Source organism: Microtus pennsylvanicus, chromosome 21, assembly GCF_037038515.1.
Source record: "Microtus pennsylvanicus isolate mMicPen1 chromosome 21, mMicPen1.hap1, whole genome shotgun sequence".
Taxonomy (NCBI): domain Eukaryota; kingdom Metazoa; phylum Chordata; class Mammalia; order Rodentia; family Cricetidae; genus Microtus; species Microtus pennsylvanicus.
In genome coordinates, this window is record NC_134599.1 from 9,531,114 (window position 1) to 9,554,086 (window position 22,973).

General features: G+C 45.3%; 1 protein-coding gene across 4 annotated transcripts in view; it reads left to right on the forward strand.

Moving 5' to 3' along the window:
• The window catches only part of Snx10 (sorting nexin 10), a 67,118-nt gene that overhangs the window by 19,086 nt on the left and 25,059 nt on the right, over positions 1 to 22,973 (forward strand). For 3 of the 4 annotated variants that reach the window (XM_075955182.1, XM_075955181.1, XM_075955183.1), the window contains one exon: positions 19,725 to 19,770. In XM_075955182.1, coding sequence (XP_075811297.1) covers positions 19,747 to 19,770 — 24 coding nt within the window. In that variant the 5' untranslated portion in view covers positions 19,725 to 19,746. Of the gene's footprint in view, positions 1 to 10,895; positions 10,915 to 19,724; positions 19,771 to 22,973 lie in introns of those variants that run through there. The other variant, XM_075955184.1, reaches the window with a different exon arrangement.

Consider the following 22,973-nt stretch of genomic DNA (forward strand, 5'->3'; position numbering starts at 1 on the left):
ACAGGTGGTAATAGGCCTCCGGATACTGGACATGAATGTCTGGATGTTGGGGAACTCACCTCAGATCCTGGGAGGGGAAGTGAGGGTTTTTCCCCCTCTGAAGTTGCTGCTAGTTGCAGCTGCTTTCGCTTTCACAGCCTACATCAGAGGCAAAGCCCATGCACTGCATTTGCCTCTGCTGGAAGCATTTTAAGAAGAAAGATACGGGGGGAAAGGGAATATCAGACTGAAATAGCGGGGAAAACAGCCAGACAGTGAGAAGTCATATATGATGAAAAGAGTTAGCTAGGACAGAGTAGGAGAGCCCTTCAAAGAAAAGTCTTGATTGTGTTGATGAAGTGAGTCATGAGTGTGTAAGAGCAGAAGGAACTATGGTGTAGGTGTGGGAGTGTCTGCATTCAGGATTCTAGCCTAAAGCCAGGCATGGTGGCTCGCACTGGTAACCCCAGCACTTGGGAGTGCAGAGGCAGGAGGATCAATACAAGTTTGAGGCCAGCCTGAGCTACATAGAATGACTATGTAGGTCTGTAGGTCTGCATGTGTGAGTTCCTGGGGAGGCCAGAGGCCAGACTCTGGGAGCTGGAATTACAGGCCATTGTTGTGAGCCAGTCAGTGTGGTCAGTGTGGGAACTGTGAATGAATGGAGCTTCTGTAAACGCAGTATGTGATCTTAGCCACTGAGCCATCTCTCCAACCCCTTTTTCCTTCCTTCCTTCCTTCCTTCCTTCCTTCCTTCCTTCCTTCCTTCCTTCCTTCCTTCCTTCCTTCCTTCCTTCCTTCTTTTCTTTTCTTTTCTTTTCTTTTCTTTTCTTTTCTTTCTTCTTTTGAGACAGGGTTCCTCTGTGTAGCTTTGGAACCTGTCCTGGAACTCACTCTGTAGACCAGGCTGGCCTCAAACTCACAGAGATGCACCTGCCTCTACCTCCCGAGTGCTGGGATTAAAAGGCTTGTGCCACAACCACCTGGATCCTTTTTTTTTTTATAACTTTTTAAAGACACAAAATACTTGATAGGATTTTAACTCCCAGTTAGCTAGCAGGGAAAACAAATCAAATGAGTTTCTGTTTCTTTGTTAGGAAATCAACTGTAAAAGGGAAGTTTTCTTTTGTATGTGTGGAATTGAAGCTTTCAAATTTGAGATTTTGATATTTATAGAAATATGTTTAGCATTGTACCTTGGTAAACAGATTGAACCTGTTTTCCTGCCCAGGCAGCACTTGGGGACTCTGGGCAAGGTTAAGTAAATTGACCTAGAGTCACGTGTCTTTAGAACCCAGAGTAACCCAGGGTTGTCCAGAATCGCAGGGTTGCTTCTGGGAAACACCGTTCACTGGTGCAATTACATCATCTTTTAAACATATTAGTGTGTATGAAGTGGCCCGAGGGAAAGCAAACCCTGGCTCCTCGCCCTGACAGCCTGTGGTTCCGTGTTTTTAAAAACCTAATAGCAGACATTAGCAGCCGTAATTGTATGTGTGTCTTGATAGCAAGACTTTTGGTCTGACATGTTTGCTTGTTGCTCACTAACTATAGAAGCTGGTTCTTCTGTCAGCTCTCACTTTGTATGTAAGGCTACCAGACACGTCGAGGTGAAGCAGGTGACCCAAGGCCACTGAGCAGTAAGTCTAGAGGACTGACCAGGCAGTGGTTGAGCAGGCCTCAGACTTTCCGATGCACAGAAGTGCTGTCCGGCCCACCGCTGTGACGGTGTGTACTCTGAGATCTGCCTTTGCAGGACCAATGTATGGGTCAACACTGGGCACCCTGTGCTTTGTTAGTGTGGAGCCCTCAGCTCTTGGGTGACGTCTGGGCATTGTTATTTCACTACCATTTTGGCAGTGTAATGTGACCGGGAATCCAGGGTGTATTATAGAGACAAGAGAGCCATCTAATCAAGGATGGAGAGGAGCCATGTTATCTGGACTTTACGCTTTCGTGGGAGGCAGATTGTAATTCAGTGTTTACCAGATAAGGCTAAAAATAATGTGGTCAGAACTTCCAAGAAAGGTTATGCAAAGGAAATGTTTCTTGGAATTTAAAGAATTACGCTTTTTAGGCAGGGTACCTTTAATTTCAGCAATTGGGAGGCAGAGGCAGGTGGATCTTTGTGAGTTCAAGGATAGCTTCGTCAGTAAAGCAAGTTCCAGAACAGCCAGGGTTCCACAGAGAGACCCTGTCTCAAACAACAGCATTAGATTTTATTCATTTGTGTGTTTGGAGGGGTGGTGTTCATACCATAGTGAAGCACGGAGAGGCCAGAGCACAGCTGGTGGGAGTTGGTTCTCCCCAGGAGGTCAGCAGGTTTGGTGACAAGTTCCCCATACCTGTGACGTCATCTTGTTGGCCCATATCTGGTACAAGGAAGTTAGGCTCAACTCCCCCCAGCCCAGGTTAGCATAGCCAGCATCCTAAGAATGTATAGTGGTTATCTGTGACAGAGGGGTGGACTTCTGTGGACCGGTTGGTGACCTTGAGCGAGTCACCTCACCTGAGCTTCAACCTTCCTCTGTAGAGCAGGCAGTTGTGAGGACCGAGAGAGACAGTGCCCACAGTGCCCACAGTACAGTGCTGGTCAGTGGCTCTACACGGCACTGCTTTTATTCTTGTGGGTATTTTATGTTGGTTTTTATTAGAACCTTAATTTTTTTGAGATAGTACTTACTTTTATTTTATTATTTGTTTGTTTTTCGAGACAAGGTTTCTCTGTTGCTTTGGAGCCTGTCCTGGAACTCAACTCGCTCTGTAGACCAGCCTGGCCTTGAACTCACAGAGATCTGCCTGTCTCTGCTTCCTGAGTGCTGGGATTAAAGGTATGCATCACTGCCCAGCTACTTATCTTCATTTTATGTGTGTATTTTGCCTTGTGTATGTCTGTGCACTATATGCATCAGTGCCCAGATGTCAGAAGCATGTTTCGGACCACGTTGGCGCACCATTCTGTAGTTGGAGGCTGCTTGTTTGTTCCTGGTGGCCCTGACCTGAAGTAATCACACGGAAACTGTATTATTACAACACTGTGGCCTATTAGTTTATGCTTCTTATTGGCTAGCTCTTATATCTTAAATTTACCCATTTCTGTTAATCTGTGTATTGTCACGTGGTTGTGGCCTACTTGGTAAGGTTCTGTCCGGCATCCAGTGGTGTTTGTCTCCTGTGGTGGCTACATGGCTTCTCCTCCAACTCCGCCAACTCTTTCCTCCTCTGTCTGCTTGGAACTCCTGCCTTTTCCTAGTCTGCACTGCATTAGGCCCAAAGTAGTTTCTTTATTAACCAATGGTGTTCACAACACACAGAGGGGAATCCTGTATCAAGGGTACTGGGTCCCTGGAACTGTTACAGATAATTGTGAGCCTCCATGCGAGTGCTGGGGTTGAACCCGGGTCTTGTGGAACAGCATCAAATATTTTAACCACTGAGCAGTCTCTCCAACCCCTATATAAGTACATTGTTAACTTACAGAAGCAAGACTGGTTTTTAAAAGTTTGTGGTTACTCTAGGAGGGTATAATCGCCCGGTTCTGTTTACACTGGCACACATCCTAATGTATGTGTCGGTTTTCATTTTTGCATATATAAGGATCTAAGTATAAATCATGAGTCTTTTCCTCTACTGTCTCTGGATCATGTAACCTGTAACACCAACTGATAAGCGAAGGAGACATTGATTCTTGGCCAAGGATAGGAGAAGTGGGCTAAAACCTCATACACCAGCCTGTCCACCTTCGGTGGGTAATGAGGGACGATCATTTCTTTTCGGGGGTTTTCTGGGGTCAGGTGGAGATTTCCTGGAACTTGGGCTCCTCATCACCTTTTGTTCCTTTCAAGGTTCTCTGCTGCCGTTGTCAGGGCCGTCGTCAGGGCCGTTGTCAGTCAAACACCGTAGTGCCGTGTGTCATTTAGCATGCGCAGAGCTATACAGAAGTGAGAGGCGGTCACTCTGGCAGCCATCTTAGATCCAGCAAATACTGGCTAGCCTGCGTGAAGAGGACTTCTAGCCCACAGGCAGCCTGTCCTCAAAGATAAATAAGGTTGAGGCTGGACAGGGATTCAGCTAGTGCAGCTGGGCAGCGTGCAGAATGACTTCATGTGTACACTTACGTCAGAGAATTACACTGCACGTCGGTGGGTGGGCTGCACTCTCTGCATCATGGATGTCCCCCTGGCTCAGCATTTACACAGTCGCCTCCTTCGAACTACAGGTTTCCCGCAGATGTGTTGGCATTTCCTTACTAGTGGGCATTTCAGTTGTCTCAGCTTTGTAGGTTATAAACACGAATGCACGGGGATGGAGTAGGGCACTGGCCTAGCATCTACTGGGTTAAAACTCATTGCCTCTAAAAAATACCCAAACCTAAGCCAAAACAAAGCAAAACAACTCAAACAAAAAAACGGGACTGCAGCGAGCATCCTTCAGGAGCAGCTTTGTGCTCCGGGCTGGCTTCTGAGGGACTCTCTCCCAGACATGGTGACTTAGGTCGGGGTTGTTGAGCTCTGGGTTGCAGTCAGTGACCCCGCCTTCTGAGAAGGTGGCCCATCTGAGGTGCTTCCGTCATCTGCTTTAGCACAGAGCCTTGACCCTGTGTCCAGCAGAGGTATTCCTCGGGGGATGATGACTCCCCATGCTTTACCTCTTCCAGTTTGCGAAGGTGATTGACTGTGATGGCTATTCTTTGTTTCGTTTTGTTTTTCGAGACAGGGTTTCTCTGACTTTGGAGTCTGTCCTGGAACTACCTCTTGTAGACCAGGCTGGCCTTGAACTCACAGAGACCTACCTGTCTCAAAGGTGTGCATCACCACTGCCTGGCAAGGAAAGATGCATTTTTAATCTGGGTCTTTGGAAGTGGGAAGGTTCACAACTGTTGGCAAACTATATAAATGAAGCGTGCTCTCTCTCTCTCCCCCTTCTCCCCCTCCCTGCTTGTCCTTACTCTTACTGGCATTAGAGCCTACTTCTCCGGGATTCTGTCTTAGACTGAAGACCAGGTGAGACATCTGGAAGACCAGCTGTCCTGGAGTACAGAACAACTTGGATTCTTGAACTTTCCGTTGGTAGACAACCATTGATAGAGTAGCTACACCACAGCCTGAAGCCAATTATATATATATATATGATATATGTATATATCATATATATATATATATATATATATATATATATATATATATATATATATATATATATAATCTTAGTATCTTTATTTCTCCAGCTTGTTAACTCATAACCCTGCCTTAGTTGCAATGGTTCTAGAAGCCTCTGCTGGCTCTCTCTGCTCCTGGAATAAAGGCTGGTTTTCCTCCAGCATTAGTTTGCCCAGGCATTTTGATAATCCCTGCTCATGAGATCACCAGATCAGCTTCCTATGAAAAAGACTCACAGGCTGGATTTCCTTGGTCAATTCTGTGTTCCTTTCACTGTGCCCTTCCTTCCTTCCTTCCTTCCTTCCTTCCTTCCTTCCTTCCTTCCTTCCTTCCTCCCTCCCTCCCTCCCTCCCTCCTCTCCCCTCCCTTCTTTTTTCTTTGAGCCAGTGTTTCTCTGTGTAGCCCTGACTGTTCTGGAACTCTCTCTGCAGACCAGGCTGGCCTCGAACTCAGAGATCCACTCTGCTCCCGAGTGTTGGACCTCACTATGTTTCTCCCATTGAGCGTTTCTCCCCCATTGCTGTTATTATTTTGACACAGAATCACTCTGTAGCCCAGGCAGGCCTAAAACTGAAGGTAGTTCTTCTGCCTCAGCCTCGAGAGTGCCAGGAGTCCAGGCCGTTTCTGAGAACACAGGTGTGAGAGTTGGGGGAATTGGGGTTACAGGTGTAGGTGTGAGCCACCATGTTGATTTCCTCACAGTGTTTATTAGCGTTTCACGTAGCCAAGAAAAACTCGTCAGGGTCCACGCTCGGCAAAGGATTTGAGAATTCTTCCACAAAAATAATTCAAGGCTAGCTTGGTCTACACAAGAACCTTAAATCCCCCCCTTTCCTTTGTGCAGCTGGGGGAATGGTGTTTGTGTGTAGAGATCTTTCTCAGCCCTGTGAGTCTCGGTGATCAAACTTGGAGGTTAGGCTCGGCTGCAGATGCTTTTTATTGCCTGAGCTATTTTCTTGGTCCCAAAGAATTCTGAGATGAGTGACATCCGGATTTGTGGGAAACTTGCATTGCTGAAATTTGAGAAAGCGTGGAGGTCTTACACAAGGCAAGTGAACTTCGGCTTTTTATACAAAAGACATAAGGACCTGCTCTTTTTTTACCAGACATACTTCTTGTGGTTTTATAAAAGAAAGAGCACTTTTGTATGTTCTAGTTAGGAGAAGTAAAATCTTAGAAGGAGAGTTAAGTGTGGTACTTAGTGTTGAACCTAGAGTCTCATGCCTACTAGGCAAGTGCCCTGCCTACCTCTGAGCTTTATTACTACTACTTTAAAAAAAATTTTTTTTTTTTGAGACAGCGTTTCTCAGTAGCTTTGGAGCCTGTCCTGACATTAGCTCTTGTACACCAGGCTGATCTCAAACTCACAGAGATCCTCCTGCCCTCTGCCTCCTGAGTGCTGGGATTAAAGGTGTGTGCAACCATGGTCTGGTTTATTTTTATTTATTTTTTAACTTTTACTTTGTGTATAGATGTTTTGCCTGCATGTGTGTCTATGTACCACATTGTCTTATTTTTTAAAGAAATATTTTTCAATCGTGCTGTGTGGTGTCTGCGTGGGTTTGTATAAGTGAGTACAGGTCTGAGGCGTTGGATCCCTTTAGTGACAGGTGGTTGTGAGACGCTTGATGTTGGCGCTGGGAACTGAACTTGGATCCTCTGGAAAAGCAATACATGCTCTTAACAGCTGAGCCATCTCTCCTTCCCTGTTCCTCCTCACCCTTTTGTTAACTTTTAATTTTGAGACAGGATCTCACTAAATTGCCTAGGCTGACCCTGAGCTCACTCTGATACTGTGCTCTTCTTCCTGCTTCCCAGTGGCTGTGATTAAGGGGCTGGACCACCAGGCCTGGCTAAAGGAAAGTCCTTTTAATTATGAGTCCTGCAGTTTTATAACACAGTTTAATACAAAACCAAACCGAAACAAAAACCCAACAAAAAACACTTAATGCATGCTTTCCCTTTCCCATCTTGCTGTGGTCTCTTACAAATTGAGTTATTGGGCCAAAGAGATCCCAGTTCAAGGTACCTGCAGCCAAGCCCGTGGACCTGAGTTTGATACCAGGGACCTACATGATGCAAGGAGAAAACCTACTCTTGTCAGTTGTCCTCTGACCTCCATACGAGCTCTGTGCACATGCCCGTTCTTCTCTCTCTCTCTCTCTCTCTCTCTCTCTCTCTCTCTCTCTCTCTCTCTCTCTCCAGCTTAAGCTATAGAGGTCCCATCTCAAAAAAGACAAGTTGTTTTCTTCCCTCCCCCTTTCATATCTTGAAAAGCAGTGGAGACACTAGCCCCAGAAAATGAGTTTAATCCGGCCAGGGAGACTTGAAGCTGAGGAACTCCTCCTCCCTGCCTTGCTATTACAGTGCTCACATTCCGTGGTGGTGCTCCCAGGACTGGTAAGATTAGGTCCCAGCCCATTCAGGATGCTCAGGGCCATTTAGATGATCTCACAGGCCTGTAGTCTTCCTCTTTCCCCGAAGTGCTGTTAAAGGCTCACTTCTGGTTCTCTCTTTTGACTTACATTTCTTACTAAAATTTGTCAAGTACAGGTTTATATCTGACTTGTCCATAGCTTGCTAGTAGCGAGGCATCTAGAGGACACATTTAGGTTACATGTGAAACAGTTTGTGTGTGTGTGTGTGTGTGTGTGTGTGTGTGTGTGTGTGTGTGTGTAAATAAATCAGATTAGGGGCTCCTAAAGTTAGTAGATTAAGGTGATTACTGTCAAATAGGACTGTCTGCATTAAATCTTTAGGTACCATGTCATGTGGTGGAAAGAACGAACTTCTGGAAATTGTCTTCTGACTTCCATATGTGCACTGTGGTGCACACGCGCGGTCACACACACACACACACACACACACACACACACACACACACACGCTAGGTTGTTGCCTAAAAACACTGAAGAAAATTGGCTATCTTATGCTCTTATAAAGCCCACACCGCCCTCACCCCGGTCCTACCTCAGGAGAAAGTCTCTCTGATCAGCAAAGGGACACTGCATTCATTCTGTAACACGTTTTCCTGGAAATGCTCTGCGGTAATCCTGGGTCTAGTGGCGCTTCCTTGGAACCCCAACAGATCTCATCTAGGGAAGCAGGGGTCCCCCCACCCCCATCCCCAAGGGAATTTTTCTCTGTAGCCACTTTAGGACAACCACAGCTATGGATTTGACAGGAGAGAACAGAGACCGAGTGTGACCAGAGGAGGGAGAAATCAGAGCCTGACAGACGTAGGGGTGGGGATGTGGGTGCTTGTTGGCCACAGTGAAGGTTCGTGCAGGGGAAAGGTGGGACTTGATCTAGGTGTGTGTGTGTGGGGGGGGGAGAGAACCCCAGGGGGTTGATGGTTGAGGCCAGATCTGGAGCTGGGTAGGGGTTTGGTGGTGGGTCATGTGGGTGGGTCAAAGGTGTTGTGGTTACGAGGGCCATGCCTGCAGTGGGTCAGGCTCGTGGTTTTCAGATAGCAGTTTTATTTTTTATTTTGTTGCTTTATTTTGTTTTTTGAGACAAGGTTTCTCTGTAGTTTTGGAGCCTGTCCTGGAATTAGCTCTTGTAGACCAGGCTGGCCTCAAACTCACAGAGATCCACTTGCCTCTGCCTCCCAAGTGCTGGGATTAAAGGTGTGTGTCACCACTGCCTGGCAAGATAGCAGTTTTAGAGACAGCTTTATTGAGATAGGTTTCAGAAAGTTCACCAATCAAAGTATACAATTCAGTGGTCTTTAGTGTAGTCACCGTTATGGGTGGCCATTGGCATAGTCATTCTAGAATAGTTTTGTTAACTAAAAAGAAAAAGTTCACCATATATATATGTATGTATATATATATATATATATATATATATATGTGTGTGTGTGTGTGTGTGTGTGTGTGTGTGTGTGTGTGTGTGTGTGTTTTGTTTTGTTTTTTGTTTCTTTCGAGACAGGGCTTCTCTGTGTAACAGCCCAAGATGTTCTAGAATTAGCTCTGAAGACCAGGCTGGCCTTGAACTCACAGAGATCTGCCTGACCCTGCCTCCCAAGTGCTCCATTTTTAGAAAATAGATTTAAAATTTTAATACAGGGCTGGAGAGATGGCTCAGAGGTTAAGAGCATTGCCTGCTCTTCCAAAGGTCCTGAGTTCAATTCCCAGCAACCACATGGTGGTTCACAACCATCTGTAATGGGGTCTGGTGCCCTCTTCTGGCCTGCTGGCATACACACAGATGGGATATTTTATACATAATAAATAAATAAATAAATATTTTTAATTTTTTTTAATACATTGGGCATTAAACCCAGGGTCTTATGCTTGCTAGGCAAACAGTCTACCACTGAACTACATTTCTAGACTTTTTGAGTAGATTTTTGTTGTTGTTTTTTTGAGATGGGTTTTCTGTGTACAGCCCTGGCTGTCCTGGAACTCTTTGGAGACCAGGCTGGTTTTGAACCCAGAGCTTGTCCAGTGCTGGGATTAAAGGTGTGCACTACCACGCCTGACCTGCCTCAGACTCTTAAGTGCTAGGATTATAGGCATGCCACCACGCTCAGCTCAAAAAGTCACTTGAAGCGAGAAGTCATCTGGGATTAGTGAGTGCACCCATCGGGCGGGAGATGGACAGCTGCTCATCTGATGTTTTCTGAGCCGGGAACACAAGACAGTTTCTCTTTCTTAAATTGCCTTTAATTGTCTTTTCTTGTGGGGACAAGGAAGGGCTGTTGTGACAGTGTGTCATGTAGCTGAGGCTTCCTTGGAGCTCCTGAGTCTCCTGCAGTCATCTGCCCTGTCATCTTTAATTTTCAACAGTCTGTTGTCTGTTAGTTTTTGGATGAAAAAAAAGAAAAAGAAAAGGAAAGGACCTGACTGCTCCTGGGTGTGGTGAAGGAGGAAGTTTATTATGGATCCCTGGGAGAGCATAGGTAGAGGCAGGCACAGGGACACGTGGGAGAGTCCACAGTGGACATGACCAGACAGAGCTGGCTATGTAGCAGGTGTTCTCAGACTATGTAGCCAGCCTCCAAACCATGACATGGAGATATAGTATGAATTATGAATGTTTGATCTTAGTTTAGGCTTGTTTCTAGTGAGCTTCCCTGAGTCTCACGTCTACATACCATCCATCCTGCTTTCCTGCTCTCTCTCTCTCTCTCTCTTTTTTTTTTTTTTTTGAGACAGGGTTTCAACAGCCCTAGCTGTCCCGGAACCAGCTCTGCCTCCCAAGCTGGGATTAAATGTGTGCACCACCACACTGCCCTGCTACCCTGCTACCCTGCTAGTGCTTTCTTTATAAATTGCCTTAGTCATGGTGTCTGTTCACAGCAGTCGAACAGTGACTCGGACAAAATTGTAGAGGGCTAGCTTAACATGCGCTGTACCGTGTCAGACTGTCCTGTGCTGTGTAGGTGCTGGGAATCGAACTCAGGACCTCTGGAAGAGCAGCCGGTGCTCTTAACCGCTGAGCCATCTCTCCAACCCTTCCACATCTGTTTACAGCTGACCTCTGAGCCCTTTAGCAGGCACAGCCTTACCTCTCCAGTTGTCTTTAACCACTTCCCAGCGGCAGTTTCCTAAATGCGCCTGCGCGGTGCTCCAGGGTTTCCTGGTTCAGTGGGGCTGTCGTTACCTAACCTGTGGGGTGGTTTCTGAAACAAGCAGCCTGTGGGTTGTTGGCCTCTCTGGAATCCGACACTCGTCCTTGAAGTCGCAACCCGTGCTTAGGCCGGGTCACAGAAGCGGTGTTAAGGTAGCTGTGCAGCTCCGGACAGGCCCCACCCTCCGAGCACCACCAGGTGAGATCACTGGTCCTCAGAAAACTGTGACACATCTCGTGTCCTTGAGGGCAAGACTGTAAGAGGTCAGCTGAATTTTAAAACTAAGTTAGAAAAATAGCTGAGCATCTTATGGGGAAGTGGAGCACGGAAAAGTGAAGCTAACTTAGTTCCTCTGTGTGTGTGTGGCGTACACAATTGGCCAAGCTCATTAGATATTTAAGGGGTGATGGTGGTGGTTGATTCTGTAGCCCTGGATGGCCTAGAACTTTCTGTATAAACTCTGCTGGCCATGAGAGATCCACTGACCTCTGCTTCCTGAGCCTGCCTGCCTGCCTGCCTGCCTGCCTGCCTTCCTTCCTTCCTCCTTCCCTCCTCCCTCTCCCCCTCCCCCCTCCCTCCCTTCTTCCCTCACTTTCTTTTGAGACAGGGTTTCTCTGTGTAGCACTGGCTATCCTGAAACTTGCTCTGTAACTCAATAGACCAGGTTGGCCTCAAACTCAGAGATCCGCCTGCTTACCACTGCCCACTCTGAGCGGACCATTTAAAAGAAACAGATATGGAGCTGGGGATGTGCCTCAGTTGGTAGAGTGCAAGGCCCCCAAGTTCCATCCCCAGGACACTTGCAATCCAGGCACCCAGGAGGCTGAGGCAGTATGGCTAGGCATAGGTGATGGGCGAGACCTCGTCTTAAACAAAACAAGAAGCCAGGCACTTCTCAACAAAAGTAGCAAATTCATTTTAATGTTCCGGGAAAAATGCAGAAAAGAAGGAAATTTAGAGTAGTCATAATTCCACTGCCCAGAAGTGACCATCACTTATTTGGTCACTTAAGATCCAGATTTAAGTAAATAACTAAAGAAACAAGCATATACCTTGAAATAGTCACTAATAGTGTGGCCTGGTGGGTCCAAACATTCTAGTCTCTTCCTACTTTTTTTTTTTTTTTTTTTTTGTGCTTGAGCCTACAGCCTTTCTTCATGTTAGGCAGATGCTATACCACTGGGCTACATCTTCATTACGTGTGTGTGTGTGTGTGTGTGTTTGCCATAACATGCATGTGTTGGTCATGGAGATTATTTGAGGGAGTTGGTTCTCTTTTACCATGTGGGTCCAGGGGATTGAATTTAGATTGTCATGCTCGACAGTGAACACCTTTACCTTTTTATTCATCTTTCTCGTTCCTATATTTATTTTTAATTTTAAAAGATTTATCTATTTTATGTGTATGAATGTTTTGCCTGCATGCATGTATGTGTGCTGTATGTCTTGAGCACATAGGCCAAAAGAAGGAATTGGATCCCTTGGAATAGCAGTTACATAGATAAATACATATAATCTATACATAGATTATATAATTATATAATAGATAATAATTATATAATAGATCATGAGCTGCCAGATGGGGGCTGGGAATGGAACCATCATGGAACCGTTTCTCTAGTCCCAATTTGTTTGTTTTTGAGGCAAAGTCTCCTTGTGTATTTTTTGTTGGCCTGGAACTTGCTGTGTAGACCAGACTGGTCTTGAAGTCAGAGACTGCCTGTTTTTGCCTTCTCAGTACTGGCATGAAAGGTGTGTACTACCATGCCTGTATTTAGCTTTTCTGAGATAGGGTCCACATTGTAGCACAGGCTATCCTTGAGTTCGCATCATCTTCCTGAAATAGCTTCTCTAGTGCTAGGATGTACCTTTTAAGGCGAACCACTGGGGATTTGTCTCTTGGTCTGCATAGGCTCTGCACACATTGCATTGAGCTGTTTAGGTTGAATTTTCTGAGTGTAAACAATTAACAAATACTTTTGGAATATAAGGGTGGATTGTCTTTTTAGAATTTTCTAAGTCATGGCCTCATTCTGTAGCTCAGACTGTCTTGAACTCATGATCCTCCTGTCTCAGACTTCTGAGTGTTGGGATAATAGGTGCATATCACCATACCCAGCTTGGGCCTAGTTGTTTTTCATGGTGTTGACCTAGATCACATTCCTACTGTGATTGTGCTTGATTTCCATTCCTAATGATCCTTGTCAGTAGTGAATCTTATCATCAAATCTTTACTTTTAATCTCTTAAAATTTTTTTTTTACATGTATGAATTTTTGCCTGCGTGTATGTCTGTGCACCATGTGTGTGCCTGGTGCCTGAGGAGGTCAGAAAAGGGTGTTAGATCTCATGGAATTGCTATACAGCTATGCTATCTGGTGTCCTTGAGCTTCTGTTAATAGGAAAGTTAAGTGTTTAAGCGTACTTTAGAGTTTTTAAAAATTCTAAGTCTTGGGGGCTGGAGAGATTGCTCAGAGGTTAAGAGCATTGCCTGCTCTTCCAAAGGTCCTGATTCAATTCCCAACAACCACATGGTGGCTCACAACCATCTGTGATGGGGCCTGGTGCCCTCTTCTGGTGTGCAGGCATACAAGCAAACACAATATTGTATTCATAATAAATAAATATTAAAAAAATTTCTAAGTCTTGATTGTAATGGGAAGCGTAACGTGAAACTCACCATCTTACCCGTGCAATGCACAGCTCAGTCGTGTGCAGCACACGTGTCGTGGCAGTACACGCGTGTCGTGTGCCACACCTTCCTAGCTCTTTTTGTGTCTGGCAGAACTGAAACTCTGTCCATTGAACATGGAAAGTGTGGCATTTCCTCCTTGCTCCCTAGCCCCTGCCCACTTCCTGTACGGATTTGACTAGGTTCAAAGCCTCCGAGGAGGGTGTGGGCAGTAGCTCAGCTGGCAGAGTCCTTGCTCTGCAAGCACGAGGACCCGAGTTTGGATACCCCCCACCCATGTATTACGTCCCATGCTGTGACATGTTTGCAACTCCACCGCAGGGTGGGTGCAGAGACAAGAGGCTCCTTGGCACTTCCTGTCTGACCAGGCTAGACAGTTGGTGAGCACTGGGTTCAGGGAGGGGCTCTGCCTCTAAAAATATGATAGAGGAATTGAGAAAGACACTTGACATCAACCTCTGGCCTCCATTTGCACACATGTAACCCACATGCACGTATAAACTCACACAAACATTACACACGCATGCACACAAACCCTCGTATAAGTGGAATCATGAAGGATTTGTCTTTTGTGACCGAGTTTTTCACTTAGCCTAATATCTGTAAAGTCCATCTATGTCAGTGGTTCTCAACCTTCCTAATGCTTCGACCCTTTAGTACAGTTCCTCATGTTGTGGCGCCCCACCCTAACCATATAATTATTTTCATTGCTACTTCATAACTGTAATTTTGCTACTGTTATGAATCATAATATAAATACCTGTGTTTTCTGATGGTCTTAGGTGGCCCCTTTGAAAGGATTCTTTGACCCCCAAAGGGGTGGTGATTCATGGTAGCATGTGCTGGTTACTTCCTTTTAAGGCTGGACACTCTCATGTGCACATTCCACATTTTGTTTATTCTTCCATCCATCTATGGACACTTGAATTGCCTCTCCATCTTAGCCTTGAGAATAATTCTGCTATGAACATGTGGTATGGATATCTCTTTGAGATACTACTTGCAGGTTTTTTTTTTTTTTAATATATGCCCAGGGCCTGGGGTAGTTAAGAGCACTGGCTGATCTTCTAAAGAACCCAGGTTCAATTGCCAGCAACTACATCATGGATCACAGTCATCTGTAACTCCAGTTCTACAGGATCTCACTCCTCTTTTGACCTCTGAGGGCAGTAGGCAGGCATGTGGTACACAGACATTACATAAAGACAGAATACCCATATGCATAAAATAACAAAAACTAAAGTAGATACTCAGAAGTGGAATTGGTATGTATGAGAATTCTATTTTCAAAAATATTTTTATTATTATTATTAATTTTAATTTTTTGAGACAGAGTTTCTTTGTGTAGACCAGGCTCTTCTCGAATTCACGGAGATCCACCTGTTTTTGCCTCCCGAGGGCTGGGATTAAAGGTGTGCGCCACCACTGCCAGGCTTTATAATGATGATGATGAAGAGGAACTAGGGAGTATATTTAAAGACTAGGTGAGCTCAGTTAATGGAACACCTGCCTAGCATGTGTAGGATCCTGAGTTCAATTCTTTTTTTTTTTTTTAATATTTATTTATTATGTATACAATATTCTGTGTGTATGCCTGCTGGCCAGAAGAGGGCACTAGACCGCATTACAGATGGTTGTGAGCCATTATGTGGTTGCTGGGAATTGAACTCAGGACCTTTGGAAGAGCAGGCAATGCTCTTAACCTCTGAGCCATCTCTCCAGCCCCCTGAGTTCAATTCTTTGTATCACAGATGATAAACCTGACAGGCTGAGCAGAGAAGACTGGCTTTCTAGGCAGAAACTGGCAAACTCAGTTGCAGGCCAGAAGGAAGAAACACGTTGCAAGAAATAGGAACAAGGAACAAGAAGTGGATCGATTGCTTCCTTGTTGGGTTAAAACAGAATGGCCTTGCTCATCCTTATATAGAGAGCCTTGTGACTCATTGGTATAGATTTCAAGGTTTATTGATTGCTTGGCACCTGATTGGAGACTGCATTCTGGTTTGATCAGTCTGTTGAGCCTACTGGGGGACTCAGGCCAATCCAAAGGTTTTCTGTAAATTTTATTTAAGTACCATTTTGGTTTTAGTTTTATGGTTGATTGTTGAAAACCTTTGCTCACCTTTTTACAGAAATATTCTTTGGGAGACTTGCAAGAGCATTTCATGAATTATACTGTTTATCTTTTGTCTCGGAGGTTATAAAGAATTTTTATTATTTGATTTGTTCTTACTTTTTGTGAATTGTATTTATGTGTATGTGTGTGTACCTGGTAGTCTGTGTGTGCATCAGTGTCTGCAGAAGCTGGAAGAGTGTGTCCAACCCCTGGAACTGTAGTTACAGTTGGTTGTGAGCTGGCTGGCATGGGTGCCGGGACCAAACCTGTATCCTCTCTCCAAGAGCAGCAAGTGTTCCTAACTGCTGAGCTGTCTTTCCAGCTCTCTCGTCCTTTTCTCCTCCCTGGAGATGAACCACAGATTTAAACTGTCATGTGCTTTTATCAATTGCTGGTTTCCCAATTCTTGATTGATTTCTGTATTGTTGTAGGCTGTCATACCCTAACTTTGGTACTGGGACCTGTCTGTGTGACGTAGCATTGCTTAGGGACCTCCTGTGCTAGAGGCGTTTCATAGGAAGGTGACTACATTGTCAACTTCCCAGCACAACCCGCCTTTCTCCTGCTGGGCAGTGCAGTGGTGGGGTCCAGGGTAGACACGGCACAGCTTTCTTCCCTGGAGGGGAATATGCTTCCTGGAGGAAATGCTTCTCAGGAGCTGGGTGTCGGGGTCAGGAGGGTGCATCTTCAGGGATAAGTGATAAGTTTCTGAGAACTGCAAACCAACAGAGCTCTCAGATGCCGTGGAAACGGCCACCTTTCTTCACTTTCTTAGGTGCTCCTGAGGCTGACCCAGGATGGTTAGCCAACCCCTTAAATGGGTCCTGTGCCACAGAGACCTTCCTGCTTTTCCTGCTCTTTATTTTACCCTCTGGATACTAAGATTCATTTTTTAAAAATAAAATAGCTGTGTTGGCCAATTTTCTATCACTGCTAACAACCTTAAATGCAGGTGAGGTTTGTTTTGGCCCATGCTTTCAGAGGTTTTGGTCCGTGATTGGTTATCCTGTTTCTTTTAGGGCTTGTGACAACAGTTCATAGCTGGAAGTGTAGGAAGAGGGGGGACTGGGGTCCCATTGACGTAAGGGAAATCCTCCAGTGACTGTTTCCTTGAGCTAATCCCTGTCTCCTGAAGATCCACCACATATAGAGAGCACGGAACTTGGAGCTGGGCCTTGAACACATGGGCCCTCGTGGTAGTTAAGACTATCTCCTCTTCTTTGCCTCCCTTCCTAGGGGATCTGCCTGCCCCTGCCTCGTCAGAGCTGGGCGTGCAAATGCATACCATCATATCTGGGTGCTAGAATCAAGCTGAGGACTTCATGCTTGTCTGGTCCTTTACTGACTTAGCCATCTCCATTATCTCTCTTAAATCAGCCAATGAAAGAGAGAAAACATGTTTCCTTAACAAGAAAACCCACTAACTTCTCCCTGTGGCTTAGAAAGGCCCTTTCCACTCCAGGGTTAGGTCTGAACCCACCCATATTTAATGGTGGATTCTTCCACCCATATTTAGTTGGGGGAAGTCCTCACCTCTGACCCATTTGTCTGTGTTACATCCCCGTGGAGCCAGCGTTAGGCTCTGGAACTGGGAAGCAGGTGGGTCAGAACTGAAGTCATGCTTGTGCTCATTCCTTCACTTAGAGAACTTGGGCCATCCTCGGCTCCATGCAGTGAGCATGCTCAGTTCTCCCTCACAGGGTCGAGCCACACAAAACCCCACAGTTGTGCTTTGTTGGAGAAATGCAGTAGAACAGGACGGGGACACACACACACTCACACACACACACACTCACACACACACACACTCACACACACACACACTCACACACACACTCACACACACTCACACACACACACACACTCACACACACACACACTCACACAAACACACTCACACATACACACACACTCACACACACTCACACATACACACTCACACACACACACTCACACACACACACACTCACACACACACTCACACACACTCACACTCACACACACTCACACACACACTCACACACACTCACACACACACTCACACACACACTCACACACACACTCACACACACTCACACTCACATCTCTCTCTATATAAGATTTACTATAATAACCATTATTCAGTTGGTTTGTTTGTTGAGATTCAGTTGCTTATAGACAATGTACAACCAATCTCCAGAATTCTTTAGCTTGTGAACTGAAACCGCCGTTGAACAGTCCCTCCCCTTGCCACTTCCAGAAACCACCATTCTGCGTCTGTCTGTGACAACTGTAAACATTTCCTGCCTATTTGTGTTTTTGGGATGACATAATGGCCTCCAGGTTCATCTGTGGTGTATGTCCTTTTATTCTTGCCCCAGGATCCCCTGCCCTGTCCTTTCCATATTGGCCCCCTACTGTAATTATATAGTTATCTCCCAAGCTGAGCCTGCTTTGCATTCTGCTTATGTCTAGGTCTGCATATAGTAGGCATATAGTAGGAACTTGGTCTGTGCAAGTGCACGAGTCCCCTCGTTCCCAGTTGTACCCGCAGGTTGTCTTTCTGGGTCACTCCATATAGGTCTCTTCTGTACTAGCATCCTGTGTTACCACACATTTGGTCCTTCTAACCTTAGAAATGTATTCTTACACAATTCTGGAGGCTATGAGTCCGAAGCTGAGGTCTTAGTAGGATGCTCCTCCCTCTAGAAGTTTAGGAAAGGATCCCTCCTTGCCCCCTCCCTTCGGGGCTCACTCTGTAGCTCAGGCTGGCCTAGAACTCATGGCGATCCTAATGCTTCTGTTTCTTAAGTACTGGGACTACAGGCATGAGCCACACCTGGTCCTCCTTTTTCTTTTAGGAGGATGATTGTCACTAGGTATGGTGGTGGGCACTTTTAAACCCAGCACTTGGGTAGTAGAAGCAGGAGGATCAGGATCAACCACATAGTGAATTTGAGGCCTGCCAGGGGTATAAGAGACCCTATCTCCCAACTCAAAAAGGAGTCTTGTCATTAGGGTTAGGATCCACTTAAGTAAGCTAGAAAGACTGTGTCTGTGCACTTTAGACTGTATTTCTAAATAAAGCCACGTTCACATATAGCATGAATAATAAAAACCCAGAGACAGAAATTGAGGTTCAATCTGAAAACCAGAAAAGCAAAGCAGCCAAGCTCTTACCTCAACCAAGGCTGGGCGATCGCAAACTAAGCAGACTAAGCCTCTCTCTTCTCTCATTATATATTCCCTCTAGTGCTGGGATTAAAGGCGTGTGTCACCACTGCCTGACCTCTAGTGGCTTATCTTTGCTCTTCTGATCTTTAGGCAAGCTTTGTTTATTAAAGCACAAATAAACCATCACTATAGTCACAGATCCTGGCAGTGGTCTTTTTGGCAATCACAATTCAATCCTACCCTCTGGGGATTTTGTCCCCCTTGACCATACAACACACATTTTAATCATCTGTTTTCATAGGGCCAGAGGGAGGGGGATGTAGAAGGAGCAGGGGGCTGCATCCCTGCCGCCTGGCTCCCGGCCGCCTGGCTAGCTTATGCCCCGAAATAACAACACACAAATTGTATTCATTTAAACACTGCCTGGCCCATTATATCTAGCCTCTTCTTGGCTAACTCTCATATCTTGATTAACCCATTAATAATAATCTGTGTAGCACCACGAGGTGGTGGCTTACTGGGGAAGATTCAGCATGTCTGACCTGGCAGCTGGCTCCATGGCAGTCTGACCTCACTTCCCTTCTTCCCAGCATTCTGTTCTGTTTACTCTGCCTACCTAATTTCTGTCCTATCAAAGGGCCAAGGCAGTCTCTTTATTTTATTTTATTTTTATTTTTTTTTGAGGTTGAATGTTTATTCAGGGGGTTATAGAGGAGGAACCATGAAGGGGGGGACAGAGAGAGAGAGAGAGAGAGAGAGAGAGAGAGAGAGAGAGAGAGAAGAGGAGAAAGAGACAGAGAAGGGGGAAGCAGAGAAGTGGGGAGAGAGGCAGAAGCGAAGCTGCCTCTCCGAGAGGAAGATGGAAAAGAGAGGGCAATCTCTTTATTAACCAATGAAATCAACACAAAACAGAAGATTCTCCCACATCAGGCAGATGGGAAGTTGTAAATGAAAGTTTCATTTTCACAGGTTGCAGAATCTGGGGAACATGGGGGACTATAGAATGGAAGCTTGGTGTCACTAGTATTGATGATGCCTTGTTTTTCAGGTTGGTTGGGCCTGAACTGAAGATGTTTCCCGAACAACAGAAAGAGGTAAGACACTACCTGTTCATGTGTGGAAGTCTGGGCTGAAAACCTGCAAATAAATAACCCATGAATTTGGCTCATCACAGATTGGTCCAAGTAGTAACTAGGAGCTGGTGATATCTCGGAAGATACCCTGTCCCCACTGTAGACAGATCCACAGCATTCCCTTTCTAGTCTGTGGTGGAGCTATAGGGCACTCTGTCTGCTATTTGTTGGTCTAAACACTGGCTCCCAGGCCCAGAGTTCTCCCGGGTTCTGACCCCAACCTCCATCTGAGCATGTCTTTCTTGGTTTTCTGCTCTGCTATCCTTGGTACTCCCAGCTCTGAGTAGGGACCCAGGAAAATGTCTGCCATTAGTTTCTGTCTGACCTGTTTGTTGTCTTTCATAGCTCGGTTGTTTTGCTTTTGTTTGTTTCCCACACAACTCAAGCAAGATGATCTTTTCTTGACTGAATCCTGGGCTTAAGGCCTCCAAAGCCCAGTTTCCTGGGGTGGTGCTAATTTACTACCCAGAAGGATTGGTTCTATCTAGGAAAGTATCCACCAACGTCTCAGGATGTTCAAACCTTTTGTATAAAATGGTGCAGTATTGAATACAAACTGCCCAATCCTTCCAAGTAGTTCATGTACTTTATGTACTTTATTTATCCAATCTTTTAAGGCAGGGTACCAGGCTGGCTTTGAATTCACTATACGGCCAAGACTGGGTTTGACCCTTTGATCCTTCTGCTTCTGCCTCCCCACAGGTAGGATTACAGGTGTGTGTCACCATGTCCAGTCATTTCTAGAAGACTTATAATGCCAAATGGAATGTAAATGTTGTGATAAAGTTATATTATTTTATATCACTTAGGGGAGAATGACCAGGAAGAAAAGTCTGTGAATATCTAGTACAAATGTACTGTGTAGCCCAAGATAGCCCAGCCTCCTTCCAATTGTGTGTGCGCTGGTACATGTGTGTGGAGGCCAGCCTTGGGTGTTGTTCTTCAGATGGCTGTCTGACTTGTGTGTTGCGACTCAGTTGTTCACTGTGATCTTGGACCTATCAGTTAGGTTAAAGTGACTGGCCATCGAGCCCCAGCAATCCTCTTCTACCTCCTCAGAACTGCGATTACAAATGTATGCTACTATGACCTGATTTTTAAGTGGATTCTGGGGCTCAAACCCGGGTCTTTATGCTTGCCTGGCAAACACTTTCTAGACTGATCTATCTTCCCAGGCTCTGTTTTCAACTACTTTTGGGATGTTGTTGGTTGAATCCTTGGATGCAGAACCCATGGGTATGAGAGGCAGACGCAATATGTAGTCTCCATTTCTTCTGAAAGCCAGAAGTGCTACAACAGCCCATGATGGTTATGTAGTTGAGATTGTCCATGAGCCAAAACCATCCTAAGGCAGGATACTACAGGTATAGGGATGACTTGCAGCTTCAGAGGGCAAAGTCTTGTCCCCTTTTTGGGCTGCCTTAGTCTGATATCACTAACTGAGCAGCTGTGCCCACCAAGAGCACTGTTCCAAAGTCACAATTAAAAATTTTCTTTCAGTGTGTGTGTGTGTGTTCACCTATGAAAATAACAAAAATCATAATTTTGAGCTTTATGTACTCCAGGTTGATCTTAACATATATATATATATATATATATATATATATATATATATATATATATATAGTGTCCACCTCCTGAATGTTGGGATTACAAGTATAGTTTGTGCATTGCTAGGGATCAAGCCAGGGTTTTATATATGGTTGGCAAACACTCTCCCAACTGAGCTATGCTGTAGTTGTAAGAAGCATGTGGTTGTTGGTTGGTTCAGTCATTCTTATCTATCTAGCTTTCCTTTTATCTGGCTATCATAGAATTTACTATGTAAATCAACTGGCCTCGGACTCACAAAGATTCCCCTCTGCCTTCTAAGTACTGGGACTGAAGGTGTGTGCCACCATACTTGGCTTCATTCATTCGTTCTTGTGTGTGTGTGTTTCTGAGTGTGTATGTGTTTCTGAGTGTGAATGTACATATGGAGGCCAGAGGTCAACCTCAGGTGTTATTCCTCATGTACTTTCTACCTAGTTTTATGAGACAAGTCTCTCACTTGGTCTGGAACTTGCCAATTATGATAGACTGTCTGGCTGGTGAACCATAGGATTCTGTCTCTCCTCACAGTGCTGGGGTTACAGGTTTGTGTCACCCTGTCCTTCTGTCACCAATCTAGGGAAGAAACACATGTCCTTCCTACGTTTGCACAACAAACACATTGCCAATTGAGCCATCACCCCTAACCCCAATTTGTTCAACTTTGTTCCTTTCATGCAGTCCAGGACCCAAGCTTAGGGAATGGTGACACCCATGTTTAGGGTGAGACCTCCTACCTCAGTTTACCTAGTCAAGATAATAATCCCTCATAGGCATGCCTGGAGGTCTGTCCAGGTAATTCCAGATCCCGTCAAACTAATAATCAATATTAGCCATTGAACCAACTATATAAACTATATATAGCATTTCAATGATCTTGAAGATGTCCTTTCTGATAAATGACTATATGACAGTATTATATCATTAATGAATTTAAAAATGGCAATTCCTTCAATGGAAAGGGGAAAAACATACTGCAAATAGATGGAGAGACCGTGTTCAAAAAATCTAGTTTAGTTTTTGTCAGTAAGAAATAATTATAGAGGCCGGGCCGTGGTGGCGCACGCCTTTAATACCAGCACTTGGGAGGAAGAGGCAGGAGAATTCCTGTGAGTTCGAGGCCACAAGAACTACAAGAGCTAGTTCCCGGATAGCTAGGACTGTTACACAGGGAAACCCTGTCTTGAAAAAAAAAAAAGAAAGAATTACAGAGAAGTGAGATCCAGAGTGTACTGTAGTGTAAATCAGCTGTCTGTCCATTCTCCACCAGGACCCTGAGTACTGAGCTCTTAGCCAGCACCTCACAGCCAGAGTCCCTGCACCTGGCGTCTGGATACCTGCAGCCCCGAAGTCTTCCTCCAGTCCCAGTCCCACTTCTCCCCAACTCCAGGGTCTTCTTGCTCCCTGTTACCAGCTTTATTTTGGAGCCTTGACAACTCGGCACAGTCTTGTCCCCGGGGCTGTGTCTAGTCCCACCCTCCTGTTTTGCTCGCCTTCATACAGTGTTGAAGGGGGAGCAAAAGGAGACTTCTGACAGCTTCATTTTCAAACGGTGTTTTCCTATCCTTGATTGC